Raw genomic sequence first — 21,730 nt, forward strand, 5'->3', positions numbered from 1 at the left:
CTAGCTAGCTACAGCTGATCCTTGGTCAGCTGAATTTTGATGGGGTGGACCAAGAGGGTCGAAAAATCCAGGAGCATGTAAGCCCATCTGATCCTGAATTGGTCGCGAAAAGGCTAGAATGGTGCAGCAGGAGGGTGTGTGACAACTGCATGCAGCGCGGCTCACTGAGGCAGGCAGTTCCTGGCAGTCACTGCGCAGTGACTGCCAGGCACGGTGCCCGGCAGGCACTGCCTTCAAGTACGCGATCGAGCCCACAAGAAATGTTGCAAGTCCCATGTGAGATTGAATTTAACTCAAAGACTGCGTAGTAGGAGCTTTACATGCTTCAAGACAGTACATGGACGACACCAACAGGCTTCTCCATCACACAATTATAGCAGAAACAGCGCCAGCCCCTGGCGGTTGTGCGAATACAAAAGTACTGTTTATTATACTGTACTGAGTAGATTTCCATACAAATGTTGCCCAACATTATACACAGTACAATCAAATCATTCCTACAGTCTGGAACTGAGAGAAGAACTGATCAAAAATTGTTGAGGAGATGCCCACCCACAGGTACGAGCACATGAAACAGGCGCCTGCAGTTGCTGTATTTTAAGGCAAGCTGAGCTGCAGTGCCCCACAGCCTCAGACACACAGGCGGCCAGCAGCCATTATCACATCATTGCGGAACTGGCAGCACATGTGCGGCACAACAGATTGTCTCCCTTGCTGCTCAGTCATCGTGCAACGGCAGAGGCAGATGCTCCTCTGTCTGGTGCGGAGCTGACGCTGCCGTAGCATGCACAGTTTTAGGCTTGTCTGTTTCCCGCTGCTGCTCCATGTCATCTGAGCCATCCTGTACCGCATCCCCGGTCCCATGGCCATCTTTTGGGCTGCCATGCCCACCAGGAGCAGGAGCACTGAGTGGCTCTGCACCTGCTGGTGGATCAGCTGTGACCTCTTCCTCCACCTTATCACTGCCAGAGGGCGGCACAACGCTTTGGGCAGGTTCCTCTGTATGCAGAGCGGCCTTTTGATCTACCAGTGACTCCAGCTGCACGGCGTCCTGCAGTATGGTGGCAGCTTCAGTGAGATTGCATGAGATGGTGTTTGAAAGATTCCGCCCATTCAATTCTTAGTCACAGAAAGTCAAGTGGTCCGCACCGGGCTCTCATCGCGCGCAAAGTCTTCTGCAGGCGACACCTCTTCTGCCTCTATGTGCGGCACATGGGGGGCACCTGCAGACCCGGCAATTTGCGGCCCTGCTCCTGAAACTGTCTTCACGACCAGCCCCTCGGCCTCTGGGACCATCTGGCCTTCCTCCTGAAGCACATCCATTCAAATTTTCAGCAATTGCGAGCACCTTTTGTGCCAACAACACACATGTCAGCATCATTCACAGCTGCATTAGGCGCGCGTGTCACAGCAAGCATGCACCAGGAAGGTCGTGCGTGCAGCCTGAATTATTGATCCGCTCGCTTGAAAACACACCTCCATTGGCAGCGGCTGGCCAGGGGGAGGCAGGCTGTCAGGCCTGTCCAGGCCCTCTATCTGCTTGCGCAGCTCTGCAATTGACGCCAGCAGATCCACAAACTCCTCTGTCTGTGTGCTGCTCACGCTGCTCTCTTTCGTGCCGGTCACCTGGCGGTGGGGTGCCACAAAGAATTAAAATCATGTTCCATCTTGCACCGAGCATCTTTATGCCAACCCCAGCATATCTACATAGCCTGTGTATAATAGTAGTGTACATTCTATCTACTAATAATAGTCTAATTATAGTCTAATAGTAGTGTATTCCAATACAAAGTAGAATCTTGGCAGCCCTAAAAGCGGGTATCACCTTTCCTTCTGGCAAGGTGCGGCAGGAACAGACATAGCAATGAAGGCCAGGGGCCCAAATTCTGTTCCACCACATCAGCCATCATGTATGACTGTAAATAATACGCAAGCGTAATTTAGGGGGGGCGCACCTCTGCCGGTGCTGTGGAGGGCGGCAGCTTGATGGAGCAGGCGGCCTCGACGGCGGCGCGAACGGCGTCAACCTCGGCCAGGCGGGCGGTGGCTGCTGCCTCGGCCTCCAGGAAGGTCAGCTGCAGCGCGCGCCTCTGACCGGCCACGTCTGATGTGAGCGCCGTCATGCCCATCCTCGCCGCGCTCTCCTCCTTCGTGCACAGGCCTGCAGCAAACATTCATATCGGAAGAACTGGTGAGACACGCAAGGCAGGCAATCAGCCCAGATGCAACGCACCTCTGCACCCCACACTCCAACGCAGGAGGCCCACACAGCTGCACAGCTGGATTGGAAGGAGTCACAAGTGTTCTGTAGCATGCTCCCTGTGGGGCATCGTTTAGAGGCTCTCGCAACAGTCTGCCACTGTTCCAGTCAGAGTGGCAGGGATGGGCTCTCACTCTGCAGCTCGGCGGCGCAGAAGAGCAGCTTGCGCAGGAGCAGCTGGGCCTCGGCGCGCTGGAAGTACAGGTGGCGGCAGGCCGAGTGGATGAAGTCCTGCGCGGCCTCGGTAGCGGTCGCGCGTGCCGAGCGCACGGCGGCCGCCAGCATGCCGGGCGCCTCCCCGGACAGCACCCCCAGCAGCGCGCGTCCCTCCTGCAGCGCCGTCGACTCCGCATTGTGCCGCCGGTGCTCCGCCGCCAGCTCGTCCACCTGCCCCATGCACCCAGGTGTCAGGGTTTGCGGTCTGGCACTTCTGGCAGTTATGGGCACTAGCAGTACCCTGCATAGGTGGCCCTGCAGGCGGCCTCAATTTTCACACTGGTGAGCGCAACCTTTATACAGGCTGTGTACAATCTGCAATTTCAGAAGTTTCTGATTATCTCTCTCCGGGTTCTGTGCTCTCCCCATTGCAAGTCTGGCATGCTAGAATTACACAAGCTAAACCAATTTGCAAGGGAAGACAGGCAGTCATATGGCAAATGCACGCCTTTGGCACAGCATTTTCGTAGGCAATATGTCATGCAGGTCAGGGACCGAGGGGGGAAGCTTGTGGCGCACCTGGTGCTGGAGGGCGTCGAGGGAGAAGGCGACGCCCTCCTCAAAAACGTTGCGAGACTCCTCCAGGTCGGCGCGCCGCGCGTGCGCCTGCGCCAGCTGCGCCTCCAGCTGCGCCAGCTGTGCCAGGAGCGCGTTGCGGCGCGCGTCCAGCCCCGCGATCTCCTCGCCCACCTCCCGCAGCCCCCCCTCCATCGACTGCAGCTTGCGCCCTGCGCTCCCCAACACCCCTCGGCCTCAGATACTCAGCAGATATGTATGGCATTGGATTTCCTGTTTGCTGAACTGGATTTTCAAAGGCATGGTACCGCGAGGGGTGTCTGTTGCCTTTGCCTTCTCTTGTCTCAACCCTATCCTTCAGTCCCACGAGTGGGACATTCTAAGGGACAACCAGACTTTGTGAACTCGAAAATTCATATGTGGGCTACGGGCGCGCACCGCGGTTGGACTGGCCGTCGCGCTTCTGGCGCAGGACGGAGGTTATGCGCGCCTCCGCGTCCAGGATGGCGGCCGACAGCGCTGCGCCGCGGTCCTGCATGCCCGCCAGCGCCCCCGACACATCAGCCGCCAGCGCCGCCTCCACGAGTGCCCGCCGCTCCGCCGCCAGCCGGCACAGCCGCTCGCTCTGCGCCATCACCTGCACATACCACTCTGGCTTCAGCACTGTCCCACAGGCGGCGCACCCCTTTGCACCACTTCTCATCACGAGCACTGCGCCAAGGGAAAATCACAGGTGAAAACCATGTGGAGGGGATTGACCTGCGCTGTGGCGGCAAGGCCGGAAGCGAGTCGGCGGGGGCTGGCATCGCCCGTCGGGTGCGCGCTGCCCTGGTTGAACTTGTGCTTCTGAGCCGCTAACGCTGCCTGCTGCGAGATCTCTGACTTGAGGGCCGCCATCTTGCGATCCAGAATGGCCACGGAAGCCTGCACAGACGACAGACACTCTTTGCCATTCCCCATCTCATCACCAAAGCCACCTGCAAGGAGCCATGTCTAATGAGTCGCTATCTTGCGCACATCCAACATATGGCATGTACACTCTTTTGCGTTGAATGGGAGCGTACCGCAGCTTTCAGGGAGCCCAGGGCGTCCGCAACAGGCAAAGAGATGCTCATGCACTCCTCTGGGCTGGCGCCGGCCTCCTTCCACCGCGCACAGGTCTCAGTCAGCCGCATGAGCGCATCCACCAGGCGGCTGTGCAGCTGCGCATCGCCGCCCAGCGCCACAGCAAACAGGTCCACCAGTAGCTCCCTCTCGGACGGATCCGCTGGCGGCCATTTGGCATACCCTGCACAGCATTACACAATGCGTGCTGAGCGATGATGGCCCAGTCTCCCTGCATGATTAGATCAGATGAGAAGGTTGCAGACATTGAAGAGCCTGCATGAGAGTGAACCAATGAGCAGTGAGAATTGATTGTTCACCTGCGATGATGTTCTCCAGCGCGCGGCTCTTCAGGAAGACTTCCCTGAAAGTCAGGGGCTCGCCACCGGGCTCCATGAACCACATGTCATTCACGCGCATTGCCACCTCCGCCTCTGCAGATGACGGCGCTGTGCCCCCGACCTGCACCAGCATTCACCATTCATGAGCCATGGAGTATGATTAGCCCCTGTACATGTCATTGCGCAGAGGAGGATTGATAGGAACACCGTGTGGCTGCAAGGACGAACCTGCGTAAAAGTTTGCCAGTCGCCCTCGCCGTTGGGGCTCCCGGGAGACAGGGGCTGCGTGGTGTAGATGGGCCCCTGGACCTGCGAGCTAAGGCACTGCATGATGCTCGTCCACCGGCGCAGCCCCACAATGCGCACCTCCCCATGAAGATCTGCAGCACCCAGAACCCCCTGTCCTCCTTACACGCGACGTGGAGACCAACCACACATGGGAGGGAGACGATGTGATGGACTGGGACAATATCAGATGCATTCTGCGCACCAGCAGCCGTGCGCTCCAAGCGGTCCTTTGTTTCTGCATAGTCATTCAGCTTGTCCCCACGAAGCAGGCTGCCCCCAAGTCCCCTCACTGCAAGCAGCCCAAGTCACATGTTCAAACTATGACACCTTGCTGCACTGCTCCCTGCCAATTTCTTTCCCAAATCGCCAAGCCCTGAATGCCCGGTGATTGCAAAGGCTCCTTACCTGCTGTCGAGTAGGCGCCAGTAATCCTCGTCAGCCAAGTGCCCAAGCCTCCCCTGGCTGCTGCCCCAGAGACAGATGCACTTGGCTGCGTGCCAACACGAATCTCTGCTGCGGAGTGCCCTATTCGGGCGGGGCTGGCATGCCTCTCGACAAGCTCTTCAGAGGCTTCAGAGCCATCTGATGCCAGGGACCCTGCTCCTGACGCTGTGCTGATTTCCTCTTTCACAGATGCTCGCAGAGTTTCTTTGCTGCCACTTGCAGAGGATGGGCCATCATGGCCAGGCATCGCAGCGGCTGAGGCCTCTCTCTGTTTGAGACGATGAGCCAGAAAACCCAGCAGATTTTTCCGAGGGCCCTGCAGATGTGAAGATGAAACACACAGAGTGAGATACTCATAAATACACCGCAAAATTTAGAGAGGATTCGCAGGCACCCCTGTGAATGGAGAGATATACAGGTGGTTGGGGTGAAAGTGACAACGTTGCCAGTTTGCAGATAAGCCGTCACAAGTTGCCTATTATAAGGTTAATTGACGTACCTTGGCATCATCTGTTGCAGACGGTTGACCCTGTTCCATCCTAAGACTTGTTAGTGCTCCGTTCCAGCTGTCAAACTCTGCATGTCTAACGCGCACACGGTTCGGCGAAGAGAACAGTCACAACAGTTTCAAATGAAGAGAATACGTGATGATCGAGGTGAAAGTTGCTGACATCAAGAGTTCACCAAGAAAACTTGCTGCCTCTCTCCATTACTCCATTCACCCTTGATGTTTCATCGCATGCACAATCGCATCATGGAAGAGTCAGGCCATTCCAGATCGAAATTGCAAATGCTTTCCTTCAAATGTAAAGTCAGGAAGAGTTTCTGATGGTCCAGTACACAATGGACTGGGCACACATGCCCAAGAAATCGGTCCTGGGAACCGACGATGCTCTTCTTTTGTGGGGTGAGGGACAGTGCAGAACGATGCGACTGCAAGATAAAAGCAAAAATTTGCCACCATTATGAGAACGAGAACGTTCATAATCGTCACCGTACTTGCAGTGGCAGCGATTACTGTGTATAATTTGAGGGGAAACTTGTCCAGATTGTCTACATTACCGGACCATCGCCTGCATCACATTGATGCTGCTAGGAAAGAAGTCGAAAATGTGCCATTTCTCGAGCGAGAGCATAGATTAGAACGGAGGCCACGCTTAGAGCGTGCAGGAGAAACAGGTGCGTCTCCTATAATTCTTCCATGCTTCATTTGCAATATCACAGGCATCATTTAGTCCTTTGAAACTGCTCCATGTGTATCCAGGTCCTCAGAAGAAGATTGGGGATGCGGGAGGTGGGAGATTGGATGATGGGCACAAGTCCAAGGTTGCAGACAGGGCTTCTGCTGCAGCGCCTGGGGACAAATACCATGTGGTGGCGTCAGTAGATGGTGGCCTTTACACAGAATGGCAAGTGCGGATCTGTTACTATCACTACAAGAAGATGAAGCGACAATATCCTGATAGCCCTATGGGCGGGTTCACCAGACTACTGCACAGGCAAGCCCCATTCTCTCTGTCAACACATGCATTGCTGCCCTCATATTGACTTAGTGATCTCCTCAGCAATCGTTGGCAGGATCTTCGTGATGACAGGAAATCTGTTTTGCACGCAGCGGCCAGGAGGATAAGCTGATGGAAGAGATTCCCACAGCAGTGGTGGACAAGCTCCCCATGGGACTAGATCAGGGCTTCATTGTGCTCAACAGGCCATATGGTTTTTTGCAGTGGGTCCGCAAGTTTGTGCCCACGCTTAAAGAGCGGTACATTCTCATGATTGAGCCTGATTACATCTTTGTGCGGCCACCACCTCTCTGGTAAGTTGGCAGCCAGCCTCTCACGCTCCCTTTGCAGGATATGGCTGGAAGGGGCACTTGTGTTTGACTCTTTTTGAGTCGTAGGGCGACACCAACGAAGTCTGCTGCATACCATTTCACCTACATGCTTCCCAGAGAAAATAAGGAAGTCATCGATCCCTACAACGAAAAGGATGTGCCATTTGACGCTATCTTACCAATAGGTGAGACAATCGCTACTCTCGCCCCCCGTATATATAAATTGTGCTGCTATTGTTTGGAGAGCCTGCTCCTCAATTTCCTAAGTGTGAGCAAGGATGTGCTGCAGGCAATGCTCCTACAATGATGCACAGAGACCTGCTGGCTTTGATAGTGGAGGACTGGTATGACATTGCTCTACGCATGAAGAATGACCCCAAGGCAAACCAAGCGTTTGGGTGGATCCTTGAGATGTTCGCCTTCAGCATTGCTGCATCTCAAGCTCCGGGCGGGCCTCTGGAGTTTGAGTTGCACGGTAAGCTCACACTTGTCCATCTCTTTCCCTTTTTCAAGCATGTGATGAATGTAGTAATGGAGATGAGTGAAGCAACTGCCATGCAGGCGAGTTCATAGTGCAGCCACCGTTCGATGCATCACTCACAAGCAGGGATGGCAAACCGGTCTTCATCATTCGTGAGTTCCTTCCCTCCCATTCCTTTGCACAGCAATGCACATGCCACCTTCTTTGCGTCTCACTCAAGTTCTGAGGTGGATCGTGCTGTGGGGCAGATTACACCTATGGGAATGACTACGATGAGGCTGGGACGATGATGTATGGGAAGGGGGTCAGCGAATTCTACCATTGGGACAAGAGAGATTACACTTTTGAGTACCCGCCGGGCAACTTCCCTCTGCCCCCACTTCAGGTGTGCGTCAGGCTGCTACGCTCCCTCAGAGGGTTTTGCAGATGCTACTGGCTGGGTGACTTGTGACTCCTCAGTTACTGAGAGGAGAGCAACGTGCTGTGGTCAGGTGAATGCAGAGAGCGTGAGGGTGTTGGTGACGGGCATCAACGAGGCAATTGCAGCGCTGAAACCATGGCCGCTCCTGCCAGACCAACCTGTGGCAGGGACATAAGAGTATGGAATGAGTGGATTCTGTTAAGGAGCGGCAGTGACAGGGGAGCGCAGGCAGGGTGATCTGTAGCATGAGAATCCAGGTTTCACTTATCACGGACTGATCCAGGTCTGTGACCACTGCTGCTTTTACAAGCTCAGAACAAAAGAGCCGACTGCAAGTCTTGCAGGGAAAGTCAGGTAGAGATGTGTTGTGCGAGCAACCGAGCACCGTCAAGGCCAGGCTTGAAACCAAGCGCAATAGATATTGCTGCACTGCTGAATGCACGTGCGATTTGTGAGCATAACGGTTGGCAGACTCGATTGAACTTCTGATTTCCAGCGTATAGGCCTACATAGGCGCAGTAGTTTAGGTGTGCCTAGGCATACGTGAGTAAAGTGTGCACGTGAACGGTTCTAGTTGCGATGTTCGCTGAGTTGCTTACAAATGTGCCGCTGCTCACGCAGTGCGAGAGCCTACTCCGGATCAAAATTTCTCATAAGATGTAACATTGCTTACTCTGCACTGGGCTCTCTCTTTAAAACCAAGTCTGTTGTCTTTCTCAACATGGGTATCCAAACCGGTTTGCCTGGGTTTCTTCAACTGTAAGACCAAGCTTAATAAGCAAGAAGTACGCTGTCGGGTACATGCAAGCACGGGAACAATATCAAGCAGTACAGATAGCCGTCAACCCTATGCAGAAAGGTCCTATCAAACCAGAGTCTGCATTTTCTTCACATCTCAAGCAACCTCATGCATATGCAACTGCCCAACTAACAAAGCCTTGTTTCAGGGAAGGATCCTCAACCACAAATCGAGATCGCCATTGGGACTGCGGATGCCTAATCTGCCTATATTCGTGCGTTCATGGCCCATGGGCCCAACATACAATTCCGGCTTATATTGTCTGGAGCTCAGGACAACTCAATGAGCTCAAGGGAAACAAGACAGGCAGCATGGCGCAGCACGCCTGCTTGGCTCCCAACTGAAACAAGCTTTTCATTCCTGCTCTGTGTGAAGCACCTTTCTGTGCGGCAACTTTCAAGTCCTCCACGCAACTGTCTCCAACTTTGTCTCTTCAGTATAATCAGAATTCCTCATCGTCAGACTCCTCCGCGCCAGGCTTCACTTCATGACTGGCTGATCTTGCTGATGGCTGACATGATGTTGGCCTGGAGGCAGCTGAGCGGCAGGCTGCTGGGGTCCTGGATGCCCAGCAGGATGTCCTCCAGCAGCTCTGCCGGCAGCCTCTTATCCAGCGGTACCACCTGCCGTGCACAGCAGCGAGCCTAATTAGAATTCCCTGTGCACTGCAGCCAGAACAGCATGGTGGATTGGGATGACACAAGGCACCCCCTGGGCAGTCATCACCACAGTGATCTCAGTCTAAAAAAGAAGGCAGGAGCTGCATGCAATCAAGGAACAACCAAGGGAGGCACGCCAAGCAGATGCCACTGTGCTACAAAGGGCTGCGTACCTCTGTGATGCCGATCAAGCCGAGGCGCTCTGCGGCGGTGACCCGATCGTCATAGCAGATGTCGGTGCACTGGCACTGCTCCGCCCCGCGCAAAAACTCCGCCTCGGCCAGCTCCTTCTGCGCCTCTGACAGCCTGTCGTACTGGTCCCGCAGCTCGTCTGGAACTTCGCCCCCGGTGAGCAGCTCGCACGCTGTCGCACACAGCGCGCGCTTGTCGTCCTGCTGGCTTGCCGTCATGTCCAGGTAGGAGTCTGACGTGCAGTACAGGGGCGTGCCGCTGCGCACGCAACACATCCTGTCAGGCTCATCTGCTGTATTCTCTACATGCGCCACTTCACATGCAGTTTCCTTTGAGGGTACCTTCGGCTAGGCGCTTGCCGCTAAACACTTGCATGTGGGGGACACTTGTATGTGGGGGGAGCCAGAATGAGGATGCTGACGTCGTGCGGTGATGTCAGGTGTTGATGTCAGCGCGCACCTGAACTCGGTGCATGGGTCGTCTTCAAGCATGGCGGAACCGAAGTCGGCCAGCTTGGCGCAGCCGTCGAGGTACATCAGAATGTTGGGGGGCTTGATGTCGCGGTGGATGTAGCCATGCCCCCACAAGTGCGCCACCCCCTTGCACAGGTCGTACAGGATCAGCAGCGCCTTGAGTGTCTCCATTGGGCGTCCAGTCAGCCGTCCCTCCCTGTGGCCCCATCAGAGGCATGTCAGTCTCGAGCGCATGCTTCAACAGGGCCGCAACATTAAACATTGAAATATGCCAGATTCTGCCATCCTTCTAGATCAGGGTAGCATTGCGAGCAGCGCTCAAGGCAGGGTCTGTGCAAGGGGAAAGAGGAGATGAAGGGGGCAGGAGCGCGCACTTGAGCAGGTCGCTGAGGCTGCACAAGGCCCTCTACATGATCACGGCCTCCTGGGGGGTCCCAGTCAGGGGGTTGTCGATGCTTGCCCAGCCAAACACCTTCACAAGAGCTGGGTGCGGCGGCAGTACGCTCAGCACCTGCGCCTCGTTGTGCAGGTCCCTCTCTGCATCCTGGGTCTGGTCCTTGTCCTTGAATCTCCGGGCCACTTTGGCCACGGCCTCGTAGCTCATGTTGACCGACAAGATGGTGGCGCAGCCGCCCTCGCCAACTTCGCCAGTCACCGTGCAGGAACCCTGCAGGAAGGCAACACAGGCTGAGTGCAGTCATGCTACTGTACTATATGACAGCCTCAGCTGCAGGCATGTGGCGCGTGCAAGAAGTCTGCCAATTCGCAACAGGTGCAGGGCAAGGTGTCTACAACAGACAGGCTCTGCATGTCACTGGCAATAAAATGGAGGGAAGGTACCTCTGGTAGGCGGCACAGATTTCCGAAACTCTGCACCTGCTCCGCTTCCTCGTCCTGCACCTCCTCATCAGACTCATTTTCTGTGTCCTCATCCTCCTCACTCAGCTCATCCTGTACCGAATAGCGCTCTGTCAGACTCCAGTTGCAGCGTTTGTGCCATGACTAGTCATGGACTGAATATGCAGGGATGACATGCATTGCTTGGCAGATTGCATATGAGCATCACAGGATGACACTTTGATAGGCAAAAGGTATATGACCTCTTCCATCTGCTTCAGCAGGCTGATCATAGCCTCCTTCTGCCTAATGGTGTCCCGTGCAGCTGCCAGCTCAGCTTCCTTTTCCTTCAGCAGGCCAGTCTTGTCCTTGAGCTGCGCCGTGCTAATCACCAGCAGTGACCTGGCCGCCTGTGCTGCCTTCTTGGCCTGACAAAGAAACCATAGTTGATCAATTTTCATGCACACCAGTGGCTTTGATTCGTACAGGTCACAAGGATGCAAGGATAGTCCCCAGCACTGGTCAGAAGGCTCACCTTTGCTTCGCGTGCAACCATCTGCTGGAGCTGGGAGTCCTTTTCCTCCATCTCTATTCTGTGCACCTCATCGGCATCAGTGAGCTGCTGCCTGAGCAGTGCTGCCTCCTGCTCTGATGCCCTGGCCTGCAAGGTACATGTCAACACTTCACACAATAGTGATGACAATCTCCAAGCAGAGACAACCTCCCAATGGACAAGGGGACACAGCACTGCTTTGCTGATGATGACAAGCTCACCGCTGCCTCCTTCTGTCCAAGCTGGCCAGCAAAAAGAGCGGCATTTTGCCGGAGGATGGCATTCTGCTCATTTGCAGCGAGCAGCTGCTGCCTAATGTGGGGGAGCTCCTCCAAGGCAGCATCCCTGACTCCCGGGTCCACCTTCACAGGTTGCAGCACACACTGTCAGACATCACAGGTGCACGGATTGCAGCATGCATGAGAGGGTGACCACAAGGACACCATGGCATACGCTGGACTTTGGCTGTACATTGGAAGGGAGGCGTCACAGGATCAGAGGTATGAATAGCCGCACCTTGTTGTTGAAGATGAAGGGATAGCCCACAGCGATAGAAAGGCGCTTGGCCAGGCGCTGTACCAGTCCAGGAGCGAGCTTGCTCTGCTGTGCCTGCATTGCAAGGAAGACAGCTTCAATTCAGACGAGGCATGAGCATCGAAGGAACTTGCATAGTTTGCAGCCGAATATCATAAGCTTAAAGCACATGTTCTGTGGGCCAGGTCCCGGGGTGAGGCTTACAGCAGGCGATGGCGTTCACCTTGGAGGATGCTGAGGGGTCTGGGCGAATACTTGGGCGTGCGAAGAATTTGCTCCGTACGGATCGCCCTTGTAGGCGCACCTGAGGTGTAATCAAGTACTCCACAGGTGGCACCTGCCCAGAAAATAATCCGTTCAACTCACACATCGTGAAGGTCATCGTCAGCAAGCAGCCACAAATGTGCGGTGGTACAATTTCACGTCTTCTGCCAAGCAAACGCTCTGAAATATGTCAATAAGTTTGACGAGCTTCATTGATCAGTCTGGCTCTAAAGGGCTAAGGAACACAACGCACAATTACTTGGCTGCTTGGCAATGGAGCTGCTGCAACAAACGCATGTTGTGCACACTGAAAAATCTTGGTCGCGTACCTCATGGTAATCGTTGTCCAACACCAGAGGCCTTCCAATGCATGGGAGGGTGCACTTCTTGCTTCTCATGGCGCTGCGTAAACTGTGATCGGGTCCTCAAGCTACAGTGAGGAAGAAGTGGCGTTGATTCTGATGCTTGCAAATGCTTTAGGGAACAAATGCCTCCAGCGATACAGCGCGCAAAAGTCTATGGAAAGCCACTGTGGTGAACACAGCAATGAATTGTGTTGAAGACTCACGGAGCTGCAGAAACCGAGCTCGTACGTCTTTCGTCGACGCCCCTTACGGATCCAGGCAGATCAAAGGGTGAGCCCTGCTTCCAGGCCGCCTACCGCCATGTCCGATTTTCGGTGTTAAAGTACAGATGGAAGATGCGTTTGAGGATTCTCAATGCCGGACCCTCGGACTGACTGGCTATGATGAAGTTGCATACAACCAGCGCTTGGGTTGCCTGCACAGGGCACTGCCGGGCGGTGGCGGCCACGGCGCCACCCCGGAGGTCACGACTTAATGCCCACAGTGTTGACTCGAAGATCATAAACTCATTCTTCGAAGGACTTGGAAACGCATGCATGAACCTTGTGTTAGCCCCATGTAGTGTCACTGAAAGTGACAAGCAAGGTATAATGATACGAGTTCATTGAAAGAAATGGAGGTGTGACAAGTCAGGATACGCAGCGGAGCGATTTGAATGCGAGCCACAGGCAGTGATCTAGCATGAGCACATAAGGCGTGCATGTGCATGTGTCCGGCAGGGGCCACTCAGTGACTGGCAATCATAATCATGAAGTGCATCAGCGCTTTAAAAGCCAATCACCACTACCACATGTGCACAGATCTAAATACAATAGATCCCCCTCATAAGAGGTGGCCACAGCCACAGTGGCCTAGAAATGGCAGTTGCACACAAAGACCATATTTCTCAGTGAAGAAACTCAAGGAAGCACCTCTAGAGTCACACTGATCCTTCAAACTCCCTCACATCCTCTTGGCATCCTCCCACTTGTCCTCCTGACCTCTTGCTGGTCGATCAAATCTTGTTGTGCAAGTGAGCATGCGTTCAAGAATACATTAATTCCCATGGCACAACATCGCCAGCCAGCTTGTCTCACCAAAAATATTAATACAAGTTCATAACAAGTCTTCAGCTCATCAGCTACCACACAGTCTCTTGCCTTGCTCTCGTATTCGTGCATGACACCCAATCAGGACCATTGTAAAGATCTCCTGTGTGGCATGAAATGCAGGGCTGCGAGAGTCGCCTGACTCCTGATCGAATTTGCAGCAAGTTCAGACTTGCAAAGGGAGAAGATACGCTGCACTACACATCTACAACTACTCTTGTCGCATTTTCAGTCTCAAAAAAGAGAACTTCATCCAACGCAACTCCCATGTTTGTACACTGCGGCACTAGGTTTGCCAAAAGAACTACGCAGCCGCTGTGTAAAGCAGCCTGCCGACCAAAACCTGCATCAGCGCGACGCGTCGCTGATGGTGCAGCACAACGTGTGCTGCCCACGCCGCAGTCACCGCACATTGGCGGAGGGCCGGCTGGCGTTGGGCGCGCCGCCGGGCCACCTGTAGGCGGGGGAGGACTGCTTGGCTAGTGAGGCCACCTGCTCCTCCAGGCTCTTCACGCGCAGCAGGGTGCGCGCAGCGCCGGCCCGCTTGCCAGTGCCACCGGACAGCGCCTGGCTCGACATATTCCCGCCGCCGGACTTCTTGAAGCTAAGCGGCTTTTCCACGATGCTTGACCGCAGCGAGAGGTCTGGCCTTGGGCTGCTGCCGTTGCTGCCCTGCGCTGGGGAAGCTGCCGCCGCGGCTGCCATCTCTTGTCTCCTCTCTGGAGCGCTGCTGCTGCTGCTCACGGCGGCGGGGCTGCCGGTGGAGGGCCCCATCCCGCTGGGGGCTGAGGGGGCCGCGTCCGTGGCCGCCGCCTTGCCGCCAAACAGAGCAGCGCCGATTTGGCTGAGGGATGAGTCCGGGACACCGCCGTCGCCGCCGTCGTCCGAGTCCTTGTCTGACAGAGCATCTGCGGCGTCCTCCACCAGCTGGTCGGCCGCCCCGATGATGCCCAGCAGGCCGCTGGCGCCGGTCTTGGAGGCTGCGTCCTCGATGGTGCTGGAGGGCACGGAGGTGCCGATGGTGGCGGCCACGGTGGGCGCGCGGCTGGGCAGCTTCTCGTACTTGCTCAGCATGGAGTTGATGTAGGAGAGGCGCTCTGAGAGCAGCGCTGTGGCATTGTAGACGCCCTCATGTGGGTCCGCCAGGTCACGCAGCGCCTGCATCGGCAGCTTTTGTGTCAGACCAGACAATAACAAGTTTTATGTCTGGAAAGGAATACAAGGTGTGAGGGTCGTTACTTCAAGCAGGAGCAGTTGCAGGGCAGGTGGACTCACCACAAGCACGAAAGACATGAGGCCGCACAGCACGGTGAAGAGGATGTGCCGGCCTTCGTTGCTGAAGCTGCCACCTGTCTCGAACAGGATGAAAGTCGACACAAACAGCGCCCCGATGGTGTACAGCAGTGCCCAGTGCACTGGTGGCAGTAGCCTGCACGCGGTGGCCTGCCTGGCACTCTGCAGACACACACGGCACAGTGAGTTTTAAGAAATCCAATGTGTGAGTCCAAGTTGCAGTATGCAGCCAATAAGCAAGGACTGGCCATACTGCAATCCAACAGTGGCAAGGGTTGGAAGGAAAGTGCTTACGATATTATTCCTACATGTGGGCGTGATACAACGACATGCATACCTGAGCATGCGCCAGCCTTTGAGAGGCTTGGAGGATCTCTCCAACATCTGTGCCTGCGCGGCGGTAGTTGCGGGCCTTGGCGCGGATGGCAGCCAGAGCATGCCCCTCACCGAGAGGAGGAGACTGGTTCTCAGGCATGTACATCTCCTGATCAATGTACAACCTGCACATTGTTCGTCAAAATCAGCCGCCGATCACCCATGAAAGAAAATGACCTTCCTATGACACAGTCAACGCTATCTTAAGACTCCAGGGACCGAGTGACCCACCTGACTTGTGCCAGAATGTCCCTGGCATCTGGCCCCAGTGTGTTCACAGACTCCTCAAGGAGCTCCTCCAGAGCCATGCACTCCGCGTAGAGATTCTTGACGACTTCCTTTTGCCGCTGCACAGATCACACAAAGGCCCAGATCAGAGCATGGTGTATTAGATACTGGAGTAGCATCAAGAGCATGGTGACAAGTACTGCAATATTGGACGAGGATAGGCCATATAGAAGCGTACATCATAAAGGAAAGCCATGGTGTTGCCGCTGTAGATGGCGAAGACCAGGGAGAGGAAGGAGAAGAAGGACGTCTGGAACGCTGTCACATTGTCCTTGAAGTCCAGATTCAAGACGTGCGCCGCCAGATTCAGCAGGTGCGGATGCGCATACCAGGCTGTCAGCGTGGCAGTTCCAGATATGAAGAAGAACTTGCTCAAGCTCTGGACGCTCCGTAGAGGCGACCATGCTGTCATCCTGCCATGCAACCATAGTTTGTCAAAGCTTGACCTTTGCGTATAATTTTCATAAAACGAAGAGGACGACGGAGGCAGATACACAGCTGATGATGCTTTTCTGTTAAGAAGATACATTTCCAAGATATTTGTACAATCTTCAGCACATCCCCAGTGCCCGCCAAGCAGCTCCAGATACGCCATGCAAGTGGAAAGACAATTGATGGATACTTACGGTGCTACTTTGTTGTAGTTGCTGATTGGTCCAGCGCGCAGGCAGGTAACCCTCATCTGACCTCTCGAGGAAGCCAAGCTCCCCACAGGTCTCTGACTGGCCTCCAGTCCATACAAACGGCCAGCAAACTGTCCACACGATCCTGAACAGAGCAAAATAGGGGACAATTAGCCTTGACAGCAAGTATCTGAAGAACCAGGATAATAGCAAATTTCCTAGAGCTTTGCGAAATGGATGCCACGACAGTCTGGGCTCTTTAAGCATCAACAAGGCTCCTATGAACATTGTTACAATCATTCATGTATTGCTGAAGTACTTTGACATCAATCCATCCCCCGCTTTGTTGACTGCGTCGTCCAGGTCACGCCCCGCATCTGCGTGACGAAACCAGCTTCCTTGCACCCGACCACCTTCGAATCTGGCAGAAGAGAGTACCTGCTAGGCGCTCAATACGTGCAGGGTGCCGGGCTTGGCATGCTGAACTAGGAAGTCGCCGCGTTGGCCAGCTTGTTGTCCCTTTCGAGGAAGCCAGGCTCTCCCCGACTCCCCGCTTGGAAAGCATTCGACCTTGTCGTTTATGAATCGTCCAGGATGAAGCTTGAGCAAGACAATGGCTACGAGCACGATCAAGTGAAAGTATTTCTCGACGCGTTCCAACTTTGAGTCGAAATCAGCCTCACTGAGGTTCTCTCTGGCACAACTAATGCAGGGTCAGTATGTCGGACTGAATAACCCTTCGATTATTATAATCAATGACAATACCACCTAGAAACCCTGCACTACCAGGACGCTCTAAGCTGTGGAACACAGGTCATTATACTTTTGGGTATTTGTAATTTTTCGGTGCAATTTAGCACTCATGGTGGGCATAGCGGGTGCCCAGCACATGGGGATCAGATCGGGCTTACACGGGCACCCCTCAAGTGCACATCCCTTTCGCTCCTCGCCTGTCACCCCTCAGCTGCCACGAAGACATACAAAGAAGTCCAAACGACTGCAAAAGATACAAGCGATGGCTGGAGACGGAATCGGTCAGCCTACCGGCACGGTGATATCTTTTGGGGAAGCCCTTTTCGGTGCGATCCCATCACAGACGTACACAAACCTAGGAGCGATATTGATTGAGGTTTTTAACACGCTGATGATTAAAACTATTCCATAGAATGCAATTGCATCGGCATCATCTCTCATTGTTCCACCAACATCTGTTTGAGGGTAGTCTGCGTGCAGATTGCCTTGCGAATGAGAAGGGTGTCCCAAAGGAGGAAGTGAAGTCATGGTATGCATTTTATCTGGCGTATTGCGCCCCCACAACATTGCTTGGCTCTGCACAACGTCACAATGTCTCATTCGTCAGTGTGGGAAGCTACAGTGTAGCCGAGAGCCTTGCTCTTCAATCCTTCAAGATAGTGTGCTCAAAGTGATCAATTGAGGGATTGCCTGGCTTGCCTGTCAGGACGCCCTATCCAGGCGGTGCACCCGCTAATGTGGCTGCTGCCATCGCCAAGCTGAATGTGAAGGTTGCCTTCATCAGCGCCCTGGGCAAAGATGACCTGGCCGAACAGATGATGGATCTGCTGTCAGGTGAGCAAGGCCGAAAGCCCCATACACACAGGTCTTTCTCAGCTGGCAGCGGCTGTCATGTAGCTAGGCTACACAGATAATGTGATGATTCGCATTGTGCATTCGTGCAGAGCGGGGAGTGGATGTCAGCGGTGTGCAGCAGGTGGATCTGCCGACCAGAGATGTGCTGGTGGTCTACGACAGCTCAGGGGACCGCCAGTTTGTGGGTTTTGGAGGGCCCAATGAGAGCTTTGCGGACACTGCCATATCAGCAGACAAGCTGCCCCTCGAGGCGCTGCAGAGCGCATCAGCCCTCGTGACAGGCACCCTTGGCCTCAGCTTCCCAGTCACTGCTGCAGCCATGCACAAAGCCGTCGAGGCTGCCAAGTCCGGCAGCGCAGTCGTGCGTCTCCGGGCCAACTGATCTTGCAATTGCAAGGATGCAGAGCTCATGCAAACATTCGAGGCAGCATCCTATTAGGTGTTGCTCATGATTACTTTGCTGACAGGTGGTGGTCGATGTCAATTGGCGGCCGGTCTTTTGGGACGATGAGAACCAGGCACCTGGCATCATTCTGCCCTATGTCAGCAAGGCCGACATCGTGAAACTGTCGGATGAAGAGGCTGAGTGGCTGTTTGGCCTGTCCGCCTCCGACGCTCTCCAACACCCAGACAAGGCGTGTTCCTGGCTGCACTTTACTTCAATCTTCATCCCAAAGCTTCCAGTAATATGGGGCAGTCTTTTCGCCTCCTCTTCATCTTCAGGGAAAAGTGATCTTGGTCCACTGCGCAGGTGCTGGAGCAGTTGCCAGGAGTGAAGGGTGTATTAGTGACTGGGGGTGGGGCTGGGTGCTCCTATGCATTCCATGGGGCTGGTGGCAAGATAGACTACACAGGCATCGTTCCTGTGCTCAAGGTGGAGTCCACTGACACGACTGGCGCTGGAGATGCCTTCTTGGGAGGCTTCATAGCATCCCTTGTGAAGGTGAGCCCCAAACAGTTGCCTGATACGATGCAGTGCTCTTTCATGCAGTGCCTGCCTGTGCATCACTGTGTTATCAGTCAGTGTCAGATCATTCTGCACTTCCAACGTGTGGCCTTGTTGTGCGGCAGCTGGGAGGACTAGGGGCATTGCAGGCGGATGCTGACAAGTTGCGACGAGCTGTGGAGTTTGCAGCAGCCTGCGGAGCATTCACCACTACAAAGCCAGGGGCCATTGGTGCGCAGCCGTCAGAGCAGGATGCAGAGAACCTTCTCAAAAGTGCTTCATTCGCCTCAGCACCTGCAGCTTAGGACGTCTTGTTGATATATTTGGCACCCCCTGTGACATAATTCCTTACGTGTGAGTCTTTTTAGTCCTGTGTGTCAATGACATCATTGTTGCTCTGAGCATAAGACCGGAAAACGGTATGGAACGATTGTAATAACCACAATATTGCAATCAAGGCTACTTTCAGTTGAATTGCATTGATGAGCAAAACTACAGTAAAAGATGGGTATCAAATCTACTGTACACTCATTCAGCTGTCAGACTTTACAGTCTCGTCCGAAATGATAATGGACTTGGATCTTTGTTCACGATGAGCAACATGACACTTGCTTCTTGGGAGCGTACAACTTCTTTGCCTCCTCAAGCGCTGTAAAGAACACACAGCCGCCTATGCTGATCCACAGCACCCTCGGCTCCCAACCCTGCACAGATAAAAAAGCTCAGCATGTCTGAATCTGGATGCTGCAGTCCTTGCAATACAAAATTGTGCTACTTCAGCATGCCACAATCAGAAGGATTGCGTTGCTTTCCTGAAACACATGTCGACCAATGAAGATGCTCCATCTAGAGATTGAGCTGGTACCTTGGGCTCCAGTAATTTACAAAGGCCCAGGCTAAATCAGGTTCCCTACAGGCTGGCTAGAGGGTCTCACGAGGGATATCTCACAAGGGGATTGAGGAGTTGCTTACCTTGAAGAAGGTTGCAGTGCCCTCCTGCTGTGCGATCTTGCGGGCGCAGTCAAAGATGCCATCATACTTTCGGCTGACGCCCTGCGTCATGAGCCGCGTCTTGATGACGTCCAGGGGCGTTGTCACCAGCCCAGTGACTGCCCCGGCCAGCGCCCCCACCACTGAAGTCTCTCCTGCAGACAGCTCTGTCCGCCCGCTGGTGCCACGCTTCAGCGAAGCCTAACAAAGACACAACCCAAAGACTTCAGACTCAAGATCTCAGACTGCCAAAACTGTGAACTGGCATGGCCTGGCACAGGACGGCATGTGCACATGCAGGACAGAGTGCCTGGCTTCTGAATGTACTCCCCAGCTTGAGGTGAGTGCTGCATGGGAGATCCAGCACCACGGTACCTTAGGGAGCCCTGACGCCAGCAAAACGCTGGCGCCATGGGCATCTGCTCTAGCGCGGTCATGACTCAAACTCGCCCCATGAGCCGTGCGTAATGCACGGCAAGGATGCGGGATCTTAAGAACCGCGCAGGATGGATTCAGCAGAGCATCTTAATAAAGGGACCCGGGCGCTCACCTTGTACGCCTTCTTCAGCTGCTCGTACGCCATGAACTCAATCGCATCAAAGGGGAGATCCCTCAGCAGGAAAGATCCATAGCCCGCAAAGAGGCCCCTCGCGCCCTCTCTCCGCACTATCCCCTGCACTGCCCTGATCGCGCCGGTAAACTCCCCTGCAGATCAGTCCTGATATAATCAAGCGCCCTGAACGACCTTTAAGGTTGTCAACTGTGACACATGGCAAGCAGCCAACAATATCAGCTATGACCATCATATTCAACCAGCTCCTGATGTCACTTTGATGATCAATGGCCAAGCATTGATGCTGGGGTCTGCACAGACATCAATAAATTGAACCAAATGTCAGCAGCTTGGAGTCTCACCCGTCTGCATGCGCTGCTTCACGACCTCTGTGGGCACGCGCACAAAGGAGGCGGCCAGGCCGGCAGCTACGCCGCCTGACAGAGATCCCAGGAACTGCCTGTTTTCCGGCACGCGGCGCTCTACAGCGGTCTTCACGGGCTCGTACACGCCCATGAATATGGCGGAGGCCGGCACCACGCCCGCCAGGTTGCCCAGCACGCCGCTGTACAGCGCTTTGTTGCCGCCGGACTGCCAGAGTGCTCGCAGGCCGCCCCCTGACGTGGCCGTCTGTAGCCGCGTCTTTATCGTGTCCAGGGGGTAGAGGGCTGCATGCGCATGCAAGTTGGCATTCGATAAGATTACCTGAGAGCTCATTTCTATGATTTCTGAGCAAAAGACAATACAAATGAGCTTGTTGAGTCAGCTCGGAAACAGGTGACAGAGGTCAAGGGAGCACCAGCTTCCACCACAGCTCCAGCCGTGGCGCCGGCAGCGATGTTGCCGAGGACCACCCGCCATGTAGGGGCCTCAGTATCCACTACATACCTGGGTTTGCTGGCCTTGACGGTGGAAGGAGCGGCCAGAGCCTTGTCTGCACAGCACAGGGGTAAGTCTACAGGACTGATTTTTTCTGTAAAAGGCAACAAAGATCAGCTTGCGAGCACGAAATTAGGATTTAAGGGTCAAGAACACTGATGTCTTACCTGACATACTGGCGAAGGCAGATGCCCTCTTTCTTCTCCTGAGCTTACCGCGTGACTTTGGCCGTGGCTTTTCTGACTGATTCCTGTGCTTATCAAAAATTTTAAGGAGATCAAAATGATATCTGTCAGCCAAGTCCACTTCTGCTGTGCAGTCTCCTCTGCTATTCAACGACCGGCGACGGGCTGACAGTGACATCTTAATAAGAAGAAAAGCACTGTACTAGCACTAATTTGTGTGTGCTGACATTCGATGGCTGTCTGTGTGTGATCTGCAATATGACAGTGGTCTTCAATGAAATTCTTCCTAGAAACTCCTTTTCAATGCTTATCCAGCGAGCG

The 21,730-nt window shown here is 54.4% G+C and overlaps 6 protein-coding genes across 6 annotated transcripts; 2 read left to right on the forward strand and 4 right to left on the reverse strand.

The window, feature by feature from the left end:
• Window positions 1-718: 718 nt before the first annotated feature.
• On the reverse strand, window positions 719-5,816 carry COCSUDRAFT_67294 (hypothetical protein; the record flags this gene model as incomplete). The annotated part of the gene is made up of 14 exons (XM_005645394.1): window positions 5,669-5,816; window positions 5,131-5,485; window positions 4,928-5,014; window positions 4,666-4,817; window positions 4,417-4,558; window positions 4,057-4,280; window positions 3,752-3,916; window positions 3,431-3,629; window positions 2,996-3,204; window positions 2,395-2,647; window positions 1,956-2,161; window positions 1,477-1,626; window positions 1,150-1,308; window positions 719-1,051 (listed from the first exon to the last, which is right to left on the reverse strand). The coding sequence occupies exons 1-14, from the start codon at window positions 5,705-5,707 to the stop codon at window positions 719-721; spliced, it is 2,673 nt and encodes an 890-aa protein (XP_005645451.1). The 5' UTR covers window positions 5,708-5,816.
• A 718-nt stretch (window positions 5,817-6,534) lies between these two features.
• COCSUDRAFT_18099 (hypothetical protein) lies at window positions 6,535-7,935 on the forward strand (the record flags this gene model as incomplete). Its single annotated transcript, XM_005645395.1, has 6 exons — window positions 6,535-6,686; window positions 6,785-6,985; window positions 7,070-7,188; window positions 7,293-7,478; window positions 7,565-7,636; window positions 7,733-7,935. Coding segments are annotated over 6 exons (933 nt in total), but the record flags the coding sequence as incomplete, so codon positions are not given.
• A 1,254-nt stretch (window positions 7,936-9,189) lies between these two features.
• COCSUDRAFT_43783 (kinase-like protein) lies at window positions 9,190-12,614 on the reverse strand (the record flags this gene model as incomplete). Its single annotated transcript, XM_005645396.1, has 11 exons — window positions 9,190-9,327; window positions 9,537-9,813; window positions 10,015-10,224; window positions 10,439-10,695; window positions 10,905-10,979; window positions 11,129-11,293; window positions 11,401-11,526; window positions 11,640-11,780; window positions 11,935-12,027; window positions 12,176-12,289; window positions 12,546-12,614. The coding sequence occupies 11 exons, from the start codon at window positions 12,612-12,614 to the stop codon at window positions 9,190-9,192; spliced, it is 1,665 nt and encodes a 554-aa protein (XP_005645453.1).
• A 1,457-nt stretch (window positions 12,615-14,071) lies between these two features.
• On the reverse strand, window positions 14,072-14,482 carry COCSUDRAFT_33931 (hypothetical protein; the record flags this gene model as incomplete). Its single annotated transcript, XM_005645397.1, has 1 exon — window positions 14,072-14,482. A coding segment is annotated over one exon (411 nt), but the record flags the coding sequence as incomplete, so codon positions are not given.
• Window positions 14,483-17,079: 2,597 nt separating this feature from the next.
• COCSUDRAFT_54271 (Ribokinase-like protein) lies at window positions 17,080-19,257 on the forward strand. Its single transcript, XM_005645398.1, has 7 exons — window positions 17,080-17,327; window positions 17,482-17,530; window positions 17,708-17,835; window positions 17,946-18,217; window positions 18,324-18,491; window positions 18,608-18,799; window positions 18,928-19,257. Exons 1-7 carry the CDS (start codon window positions 17,111-17,113, stop codon window positions 19,105-19,107), a joined length of 1,206 nt encoding a protein of 401 aa, XP_005645455.1. The 5' UTR covers window positions 17,080-17,110; the 3' UTR covers window positions 19,108-19,257.
• Window positions 19,258-19,389: 132 nt separating this feature from the next.
• On the reverse strand, window positions 19,390-21,398 carry COCSUDRAFT_43786 (mitochondrial carrier; the record flags this gene model as incomplete). Its single annotated transcript, XM_005645399.1, has 6 exons — window positions 19,390-19,506; window positions 19,775-19,993; window positions 20,343-20,497; window positions 20,708-21,013; window positions 21,145-21,279; window positions 21,392-21,398. The coding sequence occupies 6 exons, from the start codon at window positions 21,396-21,398 to the stop codon at window positions 19,390-19,392; spliced, it is 939 nt and encodes a 312-aa protein (XP_005645456.1).
• Window positions 21,399-21,730: the final 332 nt, after the last annotated feature.

Source organism: Coccomyxa subellipsoidea, assembly GCF_000258705.1.
Source record: "Coccomyxa subellipsoidea C-169, whole genome shotgun sequence".
NCBI lineage: Eukaryota > Viridiplantae > Chlorophyta > Trebouxiophyceae > Coccomyxaceae > Coccomyxa > Coccomyxa subellipsoidea.

Excerpts from the sequence above, each read along its gene's own strand:
- COCSUDRAFT_54271 (XM_005645398.1), top strand. The coding sequence starts at position 17,111 with ATGGTGGGCATAGCGGGTGCCCAGCACATGGGGATCAGATCGGGCTTA. Across the intron at positions 17,531-17,707 it reads AAGGAGGAAGTGAAGTCATG|GACGCCCTATCCAGGCGGTG; the intron begins GTATGCATTTTA and ends CTTGCCTGTCAG. Across the intron at positions 17,836-17,945 it reads GATGATGGATCTGCTGTCAG|AGCGGGGAGTGGATGTCAGC; the intron begins GTGAGCAAGGCC and ends GCATTCGTGCAG.